At 38.8% G+C, this 21,289-nt stretch overlaps 1 protein-coding gene across 4 annotated transcripts; it reads left to right on the top strand.

The window, feature by feature from the left end:
• Window positions 1-4,418: 4,418 nt before the first annotated feature.
• GSG1L2 (GSG1 like 2) lies at window positions 4,419-19,358 on the top strand. Of its 4 annotated transcripts, XR_003399653.1 has the most exons (6): window positions 4,419-4,840; window positions 6,453-6,500; window positions 8,579-8,731; window positions 12,522-12,633; window positions 16,823-17,161; window positions 17,195-19,358. XR_003399653.1 is itself a non-coding variant. In XM_026861021.1 (5 exons), exons 1-5 carry the CDS (start codon window positions 4,426-4,428, stop codon window positions 17,076-17,078), a joined length of 984 nt encoding a protein of 327 aa, XP_026716822.1. In that variant the 5' UTR covers window positions 4,419-4,425; the 3' UTR covers window positions 17,079-17,209. The 4 variants fall into 4 exon arrangements, 2 of the variants coding, with proteins under 2 accessions (XP_026716822.1, XP_026716824.1); XR_003399654.1 differs by lacking the exon at window positions 17,195-19,358 and having other exon boundaries at window positions 12,522-13,735; window positions 13,786-16,941; XM_026861021.1 differs by having other exon boundaries at window positions 16,823-17,209.
• The last annotated feature ends 1,931 nt before the right edge of the window (window positions 19,359-21,289 follow it).

Here is a 21,289-nt window from a genome sequence, read left to right as displayed (position 1 = left end):
TCTAACAAATTTGTCCCCAATATGCTGTTATTTCACTCTACTATAGATCAATTATATCGCCCTGTCCTGTGAAAAAAAGGTAGAAAATTCTTATGAGTGCAACTGTTTCATGAATCTTCTTACAAATAAGAGGACGACTAGTAAAGTGTCTAGGCTTGCTAGACTTCAACTAGCTGTGTTTTTTTCTGATTAGAGGCAGAGAGAATTTACTCTAAACTTCACAGAAAGTCTGCTTACTGTAGCTTGTCCTTTAGCCAATAAGAAGTCAGAAAACTATTAAAACATTTAAGGGCTGATCCTGTTTCCTTGAGACTCCATGGGAATTTTGCCAGTGGTTTCACAAGAACGCAATCCAACTCCATAAATACATATAAATATATTTATATACACCTCATGAAACCATTAAAAGATACCCTAGAACACAAAAAAAAATCTTTGTGTCAGAAGCTTGCTGAATCTAGTTGGTTGTTAGGAAGTAGTTCAGCAATAGCTGGTTTTATCCTTTCTGATCATATTTTGTCAAATATGCACAGTCAATGCAAGATTGGGGAGAATCTAAATGTACAAAATATAATGTTACCAACAGTTAGAGTTTTACTACAATTCTTGTGACATTCAGTGGTTTTTGTACAGCTTCAAATGCAATGTTGGAGAAACTACCAATGAATGTAATCTTTAATTTTCAAAAAAATTGTTTGCCACTTTTCTAGTTGCAGAGAAAAACCTGAGAACATTAATAAATCTATGTGTTAGGCAGGCTGAAGAAATTGAACCATTTATAATATAATAATTTTAGGGTCTCACAATTGTCATGGTTTGAGTTGGCAAAATGGAGAGTCAAACAGATGTTGCCTCCTCCATTTGCAAGGGTAACGAAACTTGTGGCTATTTGTACTGGAGGATGGCCCGTGCCCTTCCCAGAACTCCCAGACATCCCAAGCAGCTAAGCTGGAGAACAGAGGTACAACATTAGGACTGGGGAGGCCAGCAGTAGCCCAGTTTTCAATGCCAGACAGGCTCAACCCAAACTGTGTGGCAGATACACCTTGCAGAACACCCCATCAACCTGCCCAGCAGCATGACCTGACTTCCTGTCTACACACATGTCAAAACTTTCTTCTGGAGGAATCCAGGAGAGGAAGGAAATTATGTACATTCATGCCTCATCTTTACATGGAGTCTGGATGTGGTAAAAAAAGAGTACTGGGACATAGGGTATGGAAGTGCTCTGGGGACAAGTATTTCAAGGTGGAAGTGCATTCAGCCTGCTCTAGAGGCCTGGCAGTAAGGGCACTGGCTGCTCTACACTACCCTGCCTCCTGGGTGGATGTGTCAGTACACATATTACTCCCTGCCATATCCAAGGGCAACTCTGGGGACCAGGGAAAGGTACTTCAAAGACCCCGCCAGTAACTGCTCATCTGTGTATTGCTACAAGGGATAGAAGCCCATTTCCTAAGAGCCATATTAGTAAGATCAGCTCTGTAGCAGGTTAAAGCCAGGAGACCTGAACAGCGCTCTGGCATTGGAGCTGTTCTGAGATCACCATAAGACATGTCCTAGTGCTCAAGAAAGCCTGAAGTCTTCCTAGATGAGCAGATGCACAGGGTCTACTGAAGCACATCCTCAGTATTGCTCAGTAGCAGGCAAGTCCTCTTGTCTTCTCCACTGATAGCTAGCACTCAGCAGCTGAGGCTCTCTTTTCAGTTTTTGACTTCTACAGGTTAATAGTTTTTACCTGCTCACTTTTAAAAATCCTCTGAAGTTTATACTTGAAGAAGCTCTGTGGTCCCTTTCTAGTTAGTGCTACCCAGGAGCAGTTCAGTGCAGGAGACCCACATTAAAGTATCCTTGTACTGTAATTACGCTAATAAATTGTGGCACTAGGTAGTGAAGTCAGAATGCAGAGCTGAAGTTTGAATTTCTAAGTTACTGTTCAGAGTGTTTACTAGAACAACATAAATCAGGAAGGTCATAATGCTGAATGCTAGCCACAGCTGCCCACCCTCATTCAATCTCAACTTTACCCCAGCAAAAATCAATTATTATAGCACTGTGTTTGAAGGAAGGTCCAGTTTATCTATGTGCTTCTCTTTTATGTTCTTTATGTTTTCACAGTATGAGAGGTCTAACCAATAAATGTTCATGCAATACATTTCTCCTTTTATACAGAGCATTCTTACATGGCAAACTGGTTTAAAATTTGTGGTACTAACATTGATAGGGCATAAGCAGAAAACTGGCTCAGTGAAAAATCTGATTACAGTTGTCAATCAGAAGATATCAATTGGGAGAGCTTTTTCTGAAGTCTCCAGAGACTGATTCACAGCCTAGTACAAGGTCTATTTAGTCAGAAAAGACAACAACACTCTGACATTTATGCTAGTTAAATTTTATAATGGGCATATAAAACTGCAAAGTTTGTACATATTGAAGAGGTGTTGGTATTATTCCCAAGTCAACTCAACTTCCTTGAGTTTCACAGGCTCAAAATATGTTTGAATACTGCCATATGCAGATTACTCCTGGGAATAGGAACGTAGATAAGTGTTTAATCCTTAGAAGAATGTTTCTCCCTCCTTCATTCCCTCCCTCTGATCCTGTTCTCAGACTTCCTGGGCAGTTGGTAATGCTGTCCGGAAGCAGTAGCAATGCACAGAGGATTCCCATGGAGTGCTACATCCTTGTGAAAATCCAGTAACACAGAGCTGTAGGGAAAAAATAACTCCTGGCTCAATCTGCAGTCCGCTTTTCAGGGTGTGAGATCTGATCTGTCTTTTTAGTCTAGATACCTGCTTGGTCTTTCACTCTGTTGCTGAGCAGCTCTTCAGTTGGAGATCTTTGTAACAGACTAAAGCAGGCATCTATCCTGTTTCTTTGAGTTTCATTGCTGGGACTTGTCTAGCCACATGTTTCTCCAACCCTGACTTCTTCTGGGTAGAGATTTGTCTTAAAATACAGAACTATTTTCATTAAAAGATACACAAATGTCTATCCTGAGGTATCTCTCTCCCTTCGGGCATGTGTTTTGGCCTTACGGTTATAAAATGAAGCAATCATTTACTAACACTCCTGCTCCTTCTGGTTCTTAGCATCACTCATTTTCATTAAGGAAAAAAAAAAAACAAACCAACCAACAAACCAACCAAAACCCCAAAAAACCCAAACAAAAACCCAACAGGCAGAAAAAAGCAACATATATAACATGTCGAGGTGGGCAATGTTTCTTAGATGAAGGAAAAAAAATGCTATTTCACAGATATCACAGATGGACAATCAGATAATTCAGCTTTTTCTCTACTGTTTCACCTAACCAAGGAACACTTCTATTATGTGTTCATGGAGGCAGACTAGACAGTGTCCAGAAGCCCATCAATAGTGAAGTCATGTAACTTCTGACTTTCCTTTGTCACTGGTGGAACTTCAAACAGATGCAGTCACCTTCTCAGTGGTCTTAAAAAGTGCTCTAAGGCTGTGGAATGCTCTAACTTAGTGTCCTGGGTTGCAGCATATTTTATTACCATCCTCAGGAACTACTGAAATCAGGTAGGGCAGTGTTTCCTTGCCGCCTCCCCCCAGACTGTCTTTCTGTTAATGGCCCATCAATGCCATGCAGCATTGGTTCCTCCCTCTGGGTGGAGCATCTCACAATGGGATAATGAGTCATGTTGATTAAGCTCATTAACAGAAGATGGTCCAGAGGGAGGAACCAAGCATTCCATCCTGGATATAATCTGAGATTCTAAATACCAGAGACCCTCCTTTTACACTGGACTTTCTGAGGAAGAGCAGACCTTCTTTCACAGGATCATCACTTCAGGGGGACTGCAGCCAGCATTAACAGGGTGTCAGGTTGTATCCTGACTCTGTTAGTTTAACCCAGTGTTATTTGCCTTTATATTTTTTTTCCCTCTTTTTATTTCCCTATTAAATTGTTATTCTGACTTGGTGTCTCCCACTAGTTTTGTTTTCAAACTAGTACACTTAGTCTAGTTTTATCTCCTTAGGAACTTCTTTGTAGTAAGATTCACAACTCATTCAATTAAATCAGTGTTCAGTGAACCAGCAGCATTTAGAACTGCAAGATTTGTTTATTTGCTAGCTGAGAAATGGAGGAGTTTGATCAGTCTGACTACACCTGCTGATCAACTTAAAAATGAATAATTTGTTTATATAAATAAGAATTTTCTGATCACGTACTGGGGTACTTCCGATGCTTCTGTGTTATTCTGTGTATCTTTACTCCGCTGAGTCATTGTACGAACTATAATTTATTGTCCTGCCTCCTCATATTTCTTTCACAAGACTTTACTGCTAAGCAGCACTGTCCAATATCCTTAATCTCTCCTGCCACATGATTTCTGGACATGCCCATATCTGTGCTTTCTGTCTTAACTACTAAGCTGGTACAATTTTCTGAGAGGAATGAAGAATGAAATTGTAAATGCAAGCAGGTGTTTCACCAGGCAGATATCAACACAGCTTTGTAAAAGATTGTTTCTAGAACAGTTGACAGTGGAGTCCTGGAGGATGCCAGTGTCAGTTCCAGCTGCAGACAGACGGCAGAGAGCCTTAGCAGCATTTTCTCTCAGTTTTCTCTCTTTAGCCTTGTCCGTTACAGCATTCAGTAGCAGTTACTGGTGTGAAGGAGCAAGAAAAGTTGCCAAACCTTTCTGTACAGGACAGAGCAAAGGGCATCACTGCATCCACTCTAGTAGCCCTAATGCCAGCAACAGCAATGCTGTGCAGTACATTTGGGAGACAGGAGATGACAAGTTTATTGACCGGAAGTTTCATGCTGGGATTTGGTATTCCTGTGAAGAAATTATAAATGAAGAAGGTGAGTAAATCCATGTAAATTTACTTAAGTAATCGGAGTTCTTCCTACTTATTTGGTGTCACATTCCTATTTGCTGCAATATGTATGCATTTTAAATGAAAAAGTATCCTTTAAAAGTTGATCTTCTCTGGAAAGGGAGATCTTAAAGGGTGCTACCTAGCCAATTCCTAAAAAATTGCTAGTAAATTCTGTAAAGAACTTTAGAGTGACATGTTGTAGTACAGATTTTTTTTTTTTTTTTTTTTTTTTTTTTTTGTATTCTTCTAACCAAAGAAGCAAAGTTAAGTTACTTTAACATGAAAGTGTTTTATTTTTCTGATGGTTTTAGTCCCTTAGGCAAAAATGAATGTATTCACCTTAAATGGTTGCTTACAATCCCCTATGGCAACATAAAAGTACAATGTGATTTTTGGTTTTAAAAATCATTTGATCAATAATATCAGTGAGATATTTCACGGATTTCTTCTTAATCACAGGTATTCCTACTTTCTTACTGTGATCTCACCTTTCATAAATCAGAGCAGTGACAATTATTTTCAAACTGCTAAAACATAATTTGGAGAATTACTAGTCATGAGTGGTGGCATTTAATTGCTTCTCTCTGTGTATGTAAATATCAGTAGAATGAAATTAGCTTGCCATTAAAGATAGTTTCTAGCTAAATTTGCATCTTTATATAAGGGAATTGCTTAACTGGGTCAAGAAGTAGGGCATTTATTGTAAATTCAAATCAACACTAAGCTTTTTCCCTTATTGCCTTGATCAGTTTACAAATGACAACTATAACAAAACTTCAGAGAAATCAAATCAGCTGTCATCTGTGTTATAAAATGAAAATACTTTTGCAGTCACCTGTCCTCAAAGTCCAGTTCTACCAGAAGGTCTTGTAAATTGTGCAATTTTAAAGTTGTAGATGTTGAAAATCAGAGCAAAGTACATGTCCAAATGACATCTTACAGGTGGTGACTGCTATGGATAGTGAAGCTGTTCAATTTGTGCATCTGCTATGGAAGTTTTGTTTTGTTTTTTTTTTTTTTCTTTCAACTTGGTGCAGTTAGAAACTAAAAAAACCCCACACCCTGTGTTTTCAAAGCAGAACAGATTAATTCAAAGAGCTTTGTTCACAGCATCTGTGTGGGGATCAGGAGGTCATATGAGTTTGAAAATCAAAGCTTACAGAAAGAAATTGGAGTCAATCTTAGAAGAAATTTGTGTGAGCAGCAGCCTTGTTGCTGTAAGGAAAGCAAGTCTTCTTTCACAGGGAAGGAAGATGGTGTACAGACTGCCAGTCTTTCAAAGGAGTTCATCATTTTCCCATTCTGGCGTTCAGAGCTACAACTTTTTAGAAATCAATTCATAGCTTTTCTCTAAATCTCTCAGACTCTGGTTCTGCCCTAAAGTCTAAAAGGATTCTCTAGTTAAGTCCCAGGAGTATGTCCATGTACAAGAGTCTGTGTGTGTGTGTAAATATACATCAGAAAGAGTTTCTCCGGATCTCAGTTTGTTTCTCAGTTTGTGACTTTATGATAGACTTTGCATTTTCTGCTTTATATTAATCTATTTCATTACAGAATAAAAAATAATCCTGAATATTATTTTTAAATTTTATTAGGTGAGAAGTGTAGAAGCTTCATCAGTCTGACTCCAGCTTCTGATCGAGGTAGGTATGCATATTTTTTTGTGTAAAATAAAACTTTCCTGATCACATTTACTAAGATAAATATACTGAATTTTTATATCAGAAATGCTTGCTTTAATCCCATTTTTTTGTTCACTGTGTGAAGTTCAGTTTTGTTCAGTGTGAAGAGCAGGCAGTATGCTGAGGGGGCTTGAAGGACGTGTGTCTTGATAGCAGTCTGAATCCTCTCCCAGTACCTTACATGGATCTGCAAGGAGGAATTTCCATTCTCCTGGAAGCAGAGTTGCCCTCTTTCTTTCAAATAACAGTTCATGTTCCTACAAAACGTGCCTGCAGATGCTGTTAATCTCTCCCCTCTAATGTAAACCATATCACTGATGCAGTTAGACCAGTCACTTTGCAAGTGGCTGATTCAGAACAAAGTCTTCCTTCTCCATGGAGTTGAAACTGCATGTCCAGGATACTAGTACTTACCTACATAGGCTTTTTCAGCCCCTTGGGGTAGGAGAAATACTCAGTGTCTGAAGGCTAGTTCTCCTTCCCTCTATTTGTCACTGCAGAAATAATTCAAGATTTTTATACCATGTGAAAAAAATATAAACAAGCTGTGGTTCTTAGTCACATAGTCTAAGGAGCGGTAGATTATGACCCTGCCCTGAAAGCTCCTCACACGTGAAACCACTGGTGGACATAGTGTTGAAACTAACTCTGTGAACAGCATTGGCAAATGCCACAGGCAAGTCAGATCAGGACACTTAAGACAACATCTAGGTACCTGATAACCACACTGAGAAGCTATCCCTTGGCAGTGAAATCCCCTGTGGGAATAGACTCCTGCCCCACACAGAAGACGGAGTTTGTGTTCTGCACATGCATATAACTGCTGTGCACACAGAACTCGGGATGCGTCAGGTGCACCCCTCCTGAATTTATTATCCCTAGGCATCATACCCAGGGATTATCACAGCTGGCTAGTGCATATGTAACAATTATCGCTTATCAAACATGCTGAGATGCAAACTCTCATAGCTGGAGCAGCCAATACTGTTGGGCAATGTAAGAACTGGAGTTCTTGAACAAAATCAGAACTGTGTATTGAGGAAAAGAATTTTTTGAGAAACAAACCTTGTCCAGCAACCCCTACACACAGCCTGGACCAAGAATTTAATGTCTAAATGGCCTTTGAAAGCCCACAGTAGGGCTTATTTACCACACAAACATTGTTTCCTGACATATGTAGTGTTTAGTAATCAATTACATGTCTTAACTTAAAACCAGAAAAAATGCTATCCCTGTTAGTATATACCTTCACATGTAATCACTATTTGAATCTACAACCAGGTGTCTCAGGCCACACTTACTTGTTTTTAAAAAGGTTTGGGAAGGTTGCTATGATCTGTACACAAGAAGGCCTCCTGCTCCTGACTGTGGGACATTAGCATGCTAATAGTAAAACAGCAGGTTGAGAGACTTTAGTGGAAAGATTAACTTCTTGCATAAGACATAATTAACAGATAATCAGAAAGAGATTAATTAGAAGATATGCAGAAAAATGAATCTCAGTGATATCTGGAGGCTAACAAAGGTGTTTCTGTCTAAAAAAATCAAGATCCTATTTGGTGGAAAATTAAACCTACTGGGAAGATTTTATTTAATGACTAGACCCTCAGGCCATGTGGCTGTGTGTGCAGCCTTCAGTTTGCTAGTGGGCTAACATGGTCTTTTTGTTTTGGTACAGTTCTTTCTGGACTCGGCAACCATGATGTCAACAGCTAGATAATTGAATGAACTTTGGTTCATTGTAATTTTTTAGTAGCTACTGAGTATAAAACCATACTGCCCCACCTGTACTGTAAGTTTCTTAGCTGTATAGCAGGAATGTGCAAGTGCTCTTCCACTAAACAGACAAAACAGTCGAGGGAATTATAATTTAGGGTGTCCATTGACCTTGAAGTCTTCCTATAGGTGTTATAACAGCATCCTCAAAGCCTCTGAACTTTTGTTTAATGTTGTGCAAACAATATAAATGAAGAAGAAAGAAATGGTGAAGATACTGAATGACTGCTTATAACATCAGTGTTATTAATTTGATTTTCCAGGGGTTTTCTGGCTGTCCATTGTAGCAGAGTTTCTGTACATCATTTTGCTTCTGACTGGAGCCATTCTTATGTCAGTAGAAATGTGCTACTGCAGTGGTGTCATTGATGGGCTAAAGATCAACGCCTTTTCAGCAGTAGTCACCGTATTAGCAGGTACAGTTAAGGATCTCAATTTATTGCATCCAGAAAATGCAACATAGATAGATGTCCACCTGAAAATTAGTAAGTGTTCAAGTTTCAAAACTATTACAATACCTATGGAGATGCTAACAATACAAGATGTAGAAAAATTTAATGGAAAATGTTATTTTTAATTAAGCATTTTGCAATATGATTATTTTAATACTTATTTATAGATTTTACTATTTTAATTATTTTAACTTTATAATTTTCATTGACAGGTAGGTTGTCAAAGGTAAAAAGTAACATACTCTTCCAAATAGCTTGATTTTTTAAAATTCCAACATGTTAAGTATAAAATTAGGAATAATCAAATTAAAATAAGATTTTTAGGAAGGAATAAAATGTAATTGGATAACTGTTAGTAGAGAATAATTATGAAAATTGTCTTTCATTTTCTGCATGTTACTTCTTTATCCAGTGCTATTTAACCATGTTATCCTAGGCAAATTCAGTTTGGAAGAAACTTCAGAGGTTTCCTTGTCCAGTCTAAGGGATCTGGTCTGAGTTGTGTTGAGTGGGAAGAAGTTGGACCAGAGACTTCTGAAGGTGTCTTGCAGCTGAAGTACTCCGACTCTGTCTACATTATAGAATTGTTACTGAGGAATGTTGCAGTAAAACCAGCAGTTAAGGGTAACACGGAAAATGTATCCTAGAGTCATTAAATTTATAACCAGAAGCAATCATACTATTTATTTACTATAATTTCTTGTGGAACACATGCCACTGTGCTTCATATGGTCAGGCTTGTTTAGAATTCAAAGTGATTTGTACATGGAGAAAACATATCTTTTAGTATGGCATCTAATTGCAAGTCAAACACCTGCCAGATGATGAATTAATCTCAAGATTGTCTTGGTCAAAATTTTGGACCTTGATCCTAATCCTAATGTTTCTGGATTTAGCGTTCATACATTTGTGATTATTGTGCTTTTCTTCATGATTTAAAGATTTTTATTATACTTTATCCTATTAAACATGATCACAAATGTAATTAATTTACTAATCTCATTTTTGTTTACTAAATAATTTAAATTCATTAAACATCTGACCATGATAATGCAGAAGAAATAATTATCTTCTGCAGAAGCCTTTGCATAGTTGCAGACAACTAATTACATGTCTCCATCTTCTCTAAAAGAAATGTTTGAGAAATATATCGTATGACTTCACATGTATTTCTAAGATCACTCTTGATTCTCTAGTCTTTCTCTAGCCCTGTTTTTGCACAATATTCCTAGAGGGCAGTGCTAAATGTGGACATCATGCTGAACAACCAAGGACTTTAACAAACACATTTTATATTCCAGATGGTGACTTCAGAAACACTCTAATTTTGCTTAATTTTTTGGAAGTGTAAAGCTTCTGGGGACCCATGACTCTGCCTTGAGTTAGTCCAAACTCTCTTAAACCTTTCCTGACAGATAATTGTCTACCCTCATCTTAAAAAATCCCCAAGGCCAAAAAAAACCCATCACCAAAAAAACCCCACAACAAACCAATGTTCTCTCTTTGGAACTAAAGTTTCTGTCACCTTCTTAGGAAATTTATTCCAATTCATACTGTTCTAAATATTTTCTTCATGTCTAATCTAAAGCCCCAGCTGCTGTAATTTTTTTGCAACATTTCTTTTCGTTTACCCACGTGCAACAGAGAGCAGATGATTCCTTCGTCCTTGCAGTTAACTTTTACACATCTGAAGATTTCTCTCTCAGCTCCCTAGAGTTCAGAGAGCAATTCTTGGACTTTGCTGCCTGTGAACTCTGAGAACCTGCTGGAATATCTCCTTTCTTCTGAATGACTTTCCTGAAAGGTGTTCAACTAGTTAAAAATCGCTATTCTCACCAGTTCTACTAATTACCTCCCCCCCCCCCTTTCTCCTTTATCTCACCAAACCTCATAAGCCACTGTCATGTCTATTTCCAAAGAAATAGTGAGTTTTATTCAACTGTTTAGATAGTTTTGCCCACTATCAGATTTTCCCTCTCCCAATAATCATAAATATTCAATTTTATTAATAATCTTTTTGGTTTGGGCATGTACAGTATTAAGGAGGCTTACACAACAAGCTTTTCCTGGACATTCTTTTACTTCCTCTAGGAATTTTTTTTTAAATATTAAAAAGTGGAAGAGCATCTGTCTTAGCTATTAAACATGTATAAATCCTTTGTAGATATAAACCAAATCTAGTTGCCGTAATCTGTAATGAAGATATAATTTCTTATGCTCTTTATTCTAGTGGACAAATGCAAATTAAAATTCAGCTACTGGAAACAGTACCTGCATAATTCTAGCTATATTGAAAACACAATTAAAAAAACCTGTTACAGTATTTAACTATTGAAAAAAGCATGTTAAAGCTAGGGTTTGACCTTCTCAGTTTCTTCAGTCTTTAGCACTGATTGAATAAAATCCTAAAATGTGTGTTCCATCTTGTGCAGAACATGGTGATTTAAAAGAAAAATCACAGTGTGAAATTTTCTTGCTATAGTTATGTGGGTTTATAACATCCCACATGAAGCTTTTGACTCTACAGAAACGATTATTCTGATCTGTGAATGTTTTCTCTTAAATACATGTGCACTGCTAGTTAACTCCGCCGCTATGAGATACACATTATTGATACCACTGTCCTGCTGCCTTCAGTGGCCTTTGTTGAAAATGAACATTGACAGTCACCCATCTATGACTGTGTGTGCCTATCTATGAATCTATTACATCTATATCTAATATATCTATATTAGTTAATCTTTCATAATTTCTCAAGCACCAAACTGCCCTGATGCCACTGCTGAAATTTGAGCATGACTCAGAATTTAATCCTTGTACAAGAGCTAAGAGGAGAGCTCCTGTGCTGGAGCTCATGTTCACACTCCACTTATATGCACTTCTAGGCAGCTACACCGGAGGATTCAGGACAGACATTTGTGTAAATCAAAAATAGCGATGAGGTACCACCTCTCTGGTGAGAGGTGAACGACTGGTCTCCATTCTCTAATAGCCACACTGGTAAGTCAGGCTACTCTCTGCGGACAGTTTATTAAGGAATGTGCTATCAGGGTGCCAGTTAACTACCAAATACATGTTCACAGCATGAAGCCTCTTGGGTTTTGTGCTACATGCTTCAGGCAATACCAGTACTTCAGGGAAGACCATTTCCCAGTGATTACTGAAGCCAGGTCATTATCAGCCCTGACTTGTTACGCCTGAGAACATGTGTCCTAGACTGGGAGATGTGTGCTAGCTAGCTAGTTTTGTAAGAATTCATGAAACAGACCTACTTTGGGAACACCGAACAAATTGGTCCTGAGAGTTTGGTGGAGGACTGTCTGCTCTGGAAAGCTAATCTGTTTTAGACAGTGGGATAGTTGATTACTGCAAAGGTATTTATGGATTTGTCAGTGAAGCTGGAAATAAAAAAATACACGTTCACAGGGAAGCTCACTACTGGAAGATAAAATGTTAAAGGAAAACCAATGCCCTTAAGATTAGTCAGCAGCCTAGCAGCAATTTTGAAAATTAACTTATTAAATATAAGCCCCTTTCATAATCTAAACTTCCAGTGCTTTTTAATGGCCATTAAGTGTTCGTTCACTTTTTCATTCACCTACATAACTTTGATAAATCTGGCTGCAATTAAGGCCCTGGGAAAGGGCATATGACTCCATGCCTCAAGTATTCAAGGCACAACTGTAAAAAGTTGAGAAAGAAGAATGCCTTCAATTTACATGTTCTAATGTTGTTATGATATTGTATTTTTTAGGTCTCCTGGGCATGGTTGCTCACATGATGTACACAACTGTATTTCAAATGACTGTGAATCTTGGTCCTGAAGACTGGAGACCTCACACATGGGATTATGGCTGGTCCTATTGGTACCTATTTATATTTGGTTCTTCCGTTACATTTCAGTCACTTCACCCTATGTTCAAGGAATGTAACTAATTTATAAGGAATGGGTCTATCTTATTTAAGTTCTGGGGATGCAGCTGTTTTTCTCCAAGTTCAGTTATTTTATTGTTGCATAGAATGTATAAGCTTGTGAATTTTGCATTTGCCATCCTTTAGACAGTGCAGAGACTTCCAACTGCTCTGCATGAAGCAGAGGTTCTTCTCCATACACATCAGATCCAGGTTTAGTACCCTAATTTCCCAGATTATCTACCTTGCATAAGTTGTTTAAAACTCTTCCAGTTTTAGCCATTTAGGTTGATTTTTTCCTTATCAGATATATGCTTCAGGTTGTACATGGAGCGTAAATCAAAAATCAATCAGGACCAAAATTTTGCGTCAGTAGAACAGAGCTTAAACTGTTTGTCTCTCTTATATGTGCTCTGGCAGCTGAGATCACAGCTCATTGTCGCTCATTCTTTCTTTTTATTGTACTGACAAGAATTTATGATGCAGGCTTCCTAGGGATTTTTGCAGTGAAATAAGGGGTTTCTTCTGTCTTTTGTTCTGTTACTTTTCACCTTCCTAAGAATTCAAATCCCATTCAGAGGTCACTGTATATTGTTTTGAATCTTTCCAGGAGTCTGCTTCCCAAGTCGTAGTGGTTTGTTTGAAGCTGCTGTTATATGTTTATAAATGGAGTTGTTTCTCTAGTGCTCTCAAATCACTGAAGAATGGGCCTGGTCAGTGCTCCCAAGATGGAGATTAACCAGATCATGACAAATGGTGTATCTCATCCTGTTTGTCCAGCAGATGAGGTAGCCCATCATCCATATGTCACTCACTTGCTGGAATTGGAAAGAGTGATCCCCCTTCTGTCAGGAAGAACTGGTCTGAGAAAGTCCAATACCAAATATCCAGACAACATCCTGGATAAAGTCCAGGGGCTACTTGGATACCTCAATGGGTAACATAGGAACTGTGTAAGATCCTCAAACACCGTTTTCTTCTCTCCTTTCAAACTTAGATACTTTTTTTTTTCTTTGACTCTCACTTCCATTCATTCATGTTTTCCACTGAACAGTGGTCAGTGGAAAGAGGAGTGTTCCTTCATTACTTCCCCCTTCCCATGGGAGTGGAAACAAAAAATTGCAGACTGGTACTGAGAAGCCTGTTCCCTCCTTTCCATCCCACTGGGAGGAGAAGAAAACCACTCAAATCACTGCCACTATTGCTGTTTCTGACACAACTCCACTGATGCCACTATTGTCAACATCATTGTGTTCATGTACTACAGCCAGCTGCCTTCTGAGCTCCTGGACTTTAATCATGTGGCACCTACTCAGGAACTGAGGATTTCATGGCTGCCTTCTAATGATTCAGAGCAGCCTGGGCTGTTGAATGTCCAAGGAAACACTTCTACCAACACAAGACTTTCCAAGCCATTGGTACCTGCATACAGGAAGACATCGAGGAGATGGTCTGTGTGGTGCCTGTTTTCTAATCAATTCATTTTTCTGTCAAGAATCACTTTCTTCTTTCCTATTTTTTTTTTTAGCCTAAAGGCAGCTGCATCATGCTTTTTGATAGTAATCTAAAAATAAATCAAAGCATACATACAGGTACCTCATTGTCTCCTCCCAGATGCCTCTCAGTTTCTTTCCTCTTACCTCTTCTGATACCTACATCTGCATCTCCTTTTCTGTTGTATGAACCCTTATTTTCAGTCTCCCTTGGCTGCTCTCCCATTGACTGTATATGAGAATCTTGTCTGATGGTGAGACAGGAAGGATGTTGAAGCTATTTGTCTTTTACAAGAAGAAAGAGAACAGATGCCAAAAAAAGGGGCATCAATGATTATAGCTGAGACTCCCTTTCTAATTGCCTCAGCACCCACTTGTGGCCAACAATGTCACCAAGACCATGACAGGGGCATGGGCAGGAAGAAGTACAGGCAAAGACTTTGCCACTTTTACATTGGGACTTAAAATGATCTCCTCAGTAACCAAAAAAACACAAAGAATTTGGTCCATGGCAGCAGCTTTTCACCCCAATCACAAGACCTCACAGAGCAGCTGTCACAGTTCCTTCTCTGTCCTTGCATCCAGCTGCTGTGGCCAGTTTTTTTCCACCTGGCCTAGGAAGCATGAAGACCTTTCTTTTTCCTTTACAGTGTTGGAATTACTAATGATAAGTAGACTCACATCCCTTTAATAAATCTATCCATATCTCTCTTTTCTTCAGCAGCTTTCCTAGAGTTTGGAAGATGTTTCTATTATTGGTGATCTCTCACTCTCCTTGTGTTTATCAGATTGAGGCATCCTCACATCAAGAGATAACATTTTCTCTCTAAAGCCCTGCCCTGTACTAAATTCCCATACACACCTCATACAGGATACTCCATGTAGTAAAAGAAAAACTCATAATCCATCTGAGCTTCTATCAGCATTTCTCTTATGCAGATGAATGACTGGTTGCTTTAGTTTGTTTCTTTGTTGAGCCTTTTGTTATTCTTTGGGCAGAATTGAAATTGAATACTCGCCTTCTTGAAGCTGAATTTCCACTGCAGCCAAACTGCCCTTTACTCTCTGACTCTCTCATTGGCAAGACTTCATTCACTTCCTTCCTCAGTTCTCTCTTGTCAGATGGGAGGCTTTGTATTTTTTCCAAACATTTCTGGCAAAAACTTTGAAGAATTACAGTGATATACTTCTCTCATTGTCAAAGGAAACCATTTATTTCTGTCTTTTGATATTTCTCTTTTAACACAGTATTGACCTTCAAGAGAATCTGATCATAAGAGATTAATTTCTTTCAGTCTTTGCTAAGAGGCCTTTATAGAAGATTTCTTGAAATTGGTTTCTTACCCTCATGTGACTGAGTCCTTCAAAGGGCTTCAACAGATGGATTAGGAAAAGCACCTTCAACAAAAGATGTCCTTCATAATATCAGTTCTATCACTTTGTCTACTAATCCTACTGTTTCAGTTATTCAGTTGGTTTAATCCACAGGTTACACACTACCACAGGTAGGTCTGCTTTCCTATTCTTGCTCCATTTGAGTGCGAGAGTAAATCTACCTGCTTCTGGTGATCTTCCCCTATTCTTGCTATCTCTGTTATAAAAGCTCTCTGCATCTGAGAGTTAGTCAGGGTGTAGCCTGACTGACTTCAGGAGCAAAGATAGTTTAAACTGCTCCCCTTCTCCCCACTTCTAGGAGTCATTCACATCTATGTGTCAGACTCCACCATCATCAAACTCTGTCAACACATCTGGTTGTCTGATCACTGTGGAAACCAATCCTGGCTACAAATAATGCTAAAAAAAAAAAAAAAAAAAAAAAAAAAATTTCTTGAACTACAGCAAGGATGTGGGAACAAACATCTCTAAGGGAAAGGAGAGATAAGCAGGTGTTTCTTAAATTGATTTCTCCATGAAACCACATGGTTTTGTTAGATAATCATGACCTTGTCATGCTAAGAACGGCTCTCATAAGTAAGTTTCTCCACTATGAACTCCAATTCCTTCTGCTGTGGCCATGTGTTTACCTATTACTTTTATACCTTCAGCATCCATTGCCATTTCAGTAGTCTGGAAGTTTCACACATTTTTAGCAAATTGTACCTCAATGTAATTTTTTAGTTCTGTCTTCTTATAATTTTACTTTTAACATTTCAGAGTTCATGTTCTTTTCTTTCTGTTTAGTCAGGACTTGTATTTTCTCAGGAATGTGTTTCAGTGACTTTTTTAGACAGCTATTCAATTGTGCCTTCTGTTTTCTTTTAACCCTTTTGGATACCTGGCACGCATTTTTCTCATTGTCACTTGTGAGATTTGTAGCCTCAGTAACTGCACCTTTAAAATTTTTACACATCCTCTTTTTTTTTTTTTTAATAGTTCCTCTTTCTGATATTAAGCTTTAAGTGGAGTAAATGGAAATTCTGAGGTAGGGTTTCAATAAACAGGAATATTAAATGTGAATAACCAATATGTAGAGGTCAACTACATTAGTCAGGTATGTAAATGGTTATTAACCAAGAATCTTTCTTTCTTCCCAACTATGCTTCTCTCCCTGACACACACTGATATAATCATGTGCATGCAGTGTTTTCAAAAATAAAATTGAAGGATGTATGGAAATGTGCTAATTTCTGTTAAACCTTTTTGTTTATAGCCTCGCATGGGCTTCCTTTGCTTGCTGTATGGCTGCAGCTGTCACCACTATTAATAAATATACAAAAACTATTTTGGAATTCAAGCACAAAAGAAAAACGCTGGCAAGGAGTTTAAAGATTAAATACAAGTTTTCTGATCATACAGGTCCAGAGAAAGCTTGGAATGTGTATGTGAACTCTTTTCACAACAGTACAGAAGACCATGCACACCCAATAAAAGGCTTGCATCAACTGACCACTGTTTCAGTTCTGTAAATCTGAAGCATATCTCAAGGCATCCTGTAAATCGTAATGCTAGATCAGAATGAAACAGTATTAGCTAATGAAAATGTGTATTTATATAGCACTATTTATTTTTCTTAACAAATAAATTATATTTCCATGAATGTTTCAAGGAAGTCTTCGTATTTAAAAGTAGTTTCTGGTGTCCCAGTTCAGGAAATGACGGTGACACAGGTTCTCCACTGCTCTGATTCTTATGCAGTCTCTAGCATTAATATAAGTATGTGAGTTTGTTAGAATTTCAGAGCATTATGGATTTCCTTTATTGAAAAGACTGTAAAAAATCCCATCCCAACACCCAAATCCACAAAGAGTAAGGCAGCAATAATGCAATTCACATGTGGTGCATGGTTTGAATAATTTATTTGTTATTAAAGGTACAATCTCTCCACGAAAATCTGTGTATTACAGCTTAAGATTCAAGAGTTTCATCATATGCATAGAGGTAGGATTTGTTGTGAAAGAAAGGCTAATAGAGTGAAGAGGCTTTCAGTGTAAATATTAGTCATTTAATATGGTTAGGAAAGCAAACAGAAAGCTGGAAGACACATGGTTGTAGCCAGCACACAGCTCACCTGTGAAATTCTCTAGGTATCATTCTGGCAACAGTGACAGAAAGAATCAAAATTTGATTTGTGATTATTATACATGAAGAATAATCCACAGTCACATTAAAGATGGGAAAGTAGAAATTATTACGTTTGTCATAGATCAGGAATTTGCAGCTGCTCCACTCTCAAGATGGGTGTGGAGTTTCCCCATGGAACTAGGCCACGTGTACCTAGTCTCTTGGATACCAGTTTTTCTTCATTGTTGTATGAATCCTCCCACGAATGAACCCTTTAGGAAACGCACTTGTGAATGGTGGGTAGCAGAGGCCTTACTGAGCAACTCTGGGTTTTAGAAAAATCACTATACTTTTTTTTTTTTTTCAGGCAAAATGATCCTAACATAAACATAGTTTGAACTTGTTATGCCAGCAGAACCCCTAGTATATCAGTTTATGGCCAGTGATGATGGAGTTGATAATAGATTATCACAACAAAACCCAATTAGCTCAGAAGGAACTAATGTCCCGTTAGTGGCAAGAGTGGAACATTGAGAGACAATAAAGTGAGATGACATAAGCCAGTCTCCTCAGAAGGGAGGTGGTTGGTGATAGGAAGTCCACCAAGGGGTAGGTGGCAGGCACCTGGGCCCAGCCTCCATCTGCCATGTAACTGGCCTTTGGGAGTGCTGTGACCTCAGGACAGGCAGTCTGTGGGCAGGATGCAGGCAGAGGCCTCAGACACTGCTTGGACTATTGCTGGCTGCTGGTGCTTGCAGTTTGCACAAGAGTTCTGGGCTCTGCTTCTAGTTCTTCTTGGAACAAGTTCAAAGCTAGTCAGATCCAGGTTGCAGGTGGGAAAAGCTGACTCCCAATCAGGGACTTTCAGGCACTCATGCAGCTACTCCTAGGGAGAGAGCTATATAACTGCTTGACTGCAAGCCTAAGGCCCAGAGCATCACTCTTCAAAGCAGAAGAAACTCTGCTGAAGGCAGTGTGTGGGTGTTCAGCACTGGTGGTGACATGTCAGCAGGCGTTGCCCCCAGCACCAACCTGAACAATTGTTCCAGGAACATCAGAGGTCTTGACCCAGACTGGGCTCCTGAGGAAAGATGAAAGCCTCTGTCTGGGTCTGGGTCCCCTTGCTGGAGCTGGAGCAGGTGAAGGCAGCACCCATGTCTGTAGAAGGTGTGCTCTGACTGTGAAGCTCTATTGAAGTTAAGGAGCTGTGGGAGGTGGTGAGAAGGCTGCATAGCACAAGGGATGATGAAAAAAAGACTGACAGGATCTTCACAGAGACACTGCAAAGGTGAGAAGCCTGAGCTCCTGTAATGGACAGAAAGAAGACCATCCGGAGGCTGTGCTCACTGGAGATTCCCAGGAGCAGGAATGCTGGATATAGTGGCTTCTGATAAGAAGATGACTCTTTCTCTATCTGCAACTGAAGATAGATTTTGTTCTGTGACCACAGGCAAGAGGCTGAAAGCTCTGTCTTGGGAGCAATTAGAACCAGCTAAGCCTGAAACATGCAGCAGAAGCAGTGGAGCATGGCAAGTGACACTAGAGGGATGCTGCGCCCTTTGGGGGTTGGAAGCCACTATCTGGTTTCCTGACTTGCTATGCAGGGATGTTTGCTGTTTGTTGGGGGCTTAGATCTGAGGTGTTTCAGGGAGACTGCTGAAGCCTGTCCAACCTTCAGACTATGATTCCATTGTAGGAGAATGAGAAACACTGGGCATAGTTTCAGATAAGAGAGGCTTGGACTGCATATAAGAAGATACTTCCCTGTGATGAAGACTGTCAAGCAGAGAAACAGGCTGTCCAGAAGAGGCTGTATAGTCTATTACCAACTTCTAAGCATTCATGAACTCCTTAAAAACAAATAAACAAATGAAAAATGGCATCTGTGACTGGGGTAGACTGTGTCCTGCCAGCCAAGACCTTATTTTATGGAGCACTGTGGGACTCACTAAAGGAAGTCAGTCAGGTATTTATACCCAACGTCATCTCCTGGTCCCTTCACCAGGGTTTGCTTGTTTTACTCTACCTAACTTTTCTGCACTTTAATTTTCAGCATTTTCAGCATTTGGTTTTCATCCAAATTTTCCCATCCAGTAGAAAAACTGACAGAATCACATTTTCTGTCTGGGATAATATCAAAATTTTCTTGGTTGGAGACCAACAGCACAACTCAACTATACCTATAGACTCACACAGAATTATAGAACAATTTAAGTTAAAAAGTACCTTTGGAAGTTGCTGGCCTAACCTCCTCTCTCAAAGCCAGACCAATTAGATGTTGTTTAGAGCCTTGAACAGTTCAGTTTTGAGTATATTAAAGAAGTGAGATTTTCTGACTTCACTGGCAACTTGTCCCAGTGCTTAACTACTGTAATTCTGGAAAAAATAGTTCCTGATATTTAATCAGAATTTCATGTGTTCCAATTTGTGTCCATTATCTTTTTTTCTTCCATTATGTACATCTGAGAAGTCTGGCTCCATCTTATCTGTATCATCCCGCTAGGTAGCGGTAGAAAGCAGTAAGATTTCCCTTTTCATTATTAGAAAAGTATTTTGTTCATTGCAGCATGCCGAGTGTTCTGAAGCTGTTACCTTCCACTCTGCAGATGAAAAAAAGCAGTTGAGAGTGAGTTTGGTATCCACTCTAGTAGAAGTAGTCTCAATCCCTTGAACAGAACACAAGATTTTTTTTTTATTCCTTCCGTTTGTTTCACATACTGTTTCTGTTTCACATATTGTTTCTGTTTCTAACATCTTCACTGATAGAGGAATTATTCATTATTTCATCTGACTTTCTTCTTTTCTTCTTTTATAATAACTGTGGTCTTTTTACATTAGATTTTTACCTATCTCATGTTGTTCCTGGGTGTCACTGATGAATTTCCACCTTATCCAGGAGCGTATTTGCTTGGTGCCTACAAAACCTTTGAAAGATCTTTAAATGATCTAATTTAACTGCTTTTTTTTTTTTTTTTTTTTTTTTTTTTTTTTTGTGCAGTTTATAAACACAGAGTGGTAGTCTCTACCATATGCTCTTTCTTCAGGATTGTTTCTCACAGTGGTTTGTGCTCATATAAAATACTGTATGTGGACAAGAGCTTTTAAATAATTGTGCAATAGGACCCCCATCCTGATCAGTTCTTAAATCTCAGATGACCTGTTTTTCTCACATTCGAGAAGGTCTTCTGTGGATGTCTGGTAAACAAAATCACTCAGTGAAATGCAAGACTTCTTATCCTTGTTTGCAACACATGTTTTCACATTCTGGCCCTTATTTTAACTTTTGACTCACAGATTGTAGGCGTCAATAATTCTGGGGTAATTCCTGAAACCACATTATTTGAAAGCAGGCAAAAAGCCCTCAACAACCAAACTACAACTTATCAAATACTGTGGCATTTTTATTTCAGTTCATTTGACCCAACCAATCTTGATGAACATGGCACCTCAGTAAACTTCAGATGCCTGTGGCAGATACACAGATCTACAGTTGTGCTGGTTACTTAGAGTCCAGTGAAAGTTAACAAAAGAAATAGGCACTTCTATTAGTCAGATAAATCTGTAAATTTATCTGTAAATAATGTCAGATAAATCACGGGTTACAGGCACCTGTTTC

The sequence above is a fragment of the Athene cunicularia genome (genome assembly GCF_003259725.1).
Source record: "Athene cunicularia isolate RWA chromosome 18 unlocalized genomic scaffold, athCun1 chr18_part1, whole genome shotgun sequence".
Classification (NCBI taxonomy): Eukaryota; Metazoa; Chordata; class Aves; order Strigiformes; family Strigidae; genus Athene; species Athene cunicularia.
This window is presented reverse-complemented; position numbering and strand designations above follow the sequence as displayed.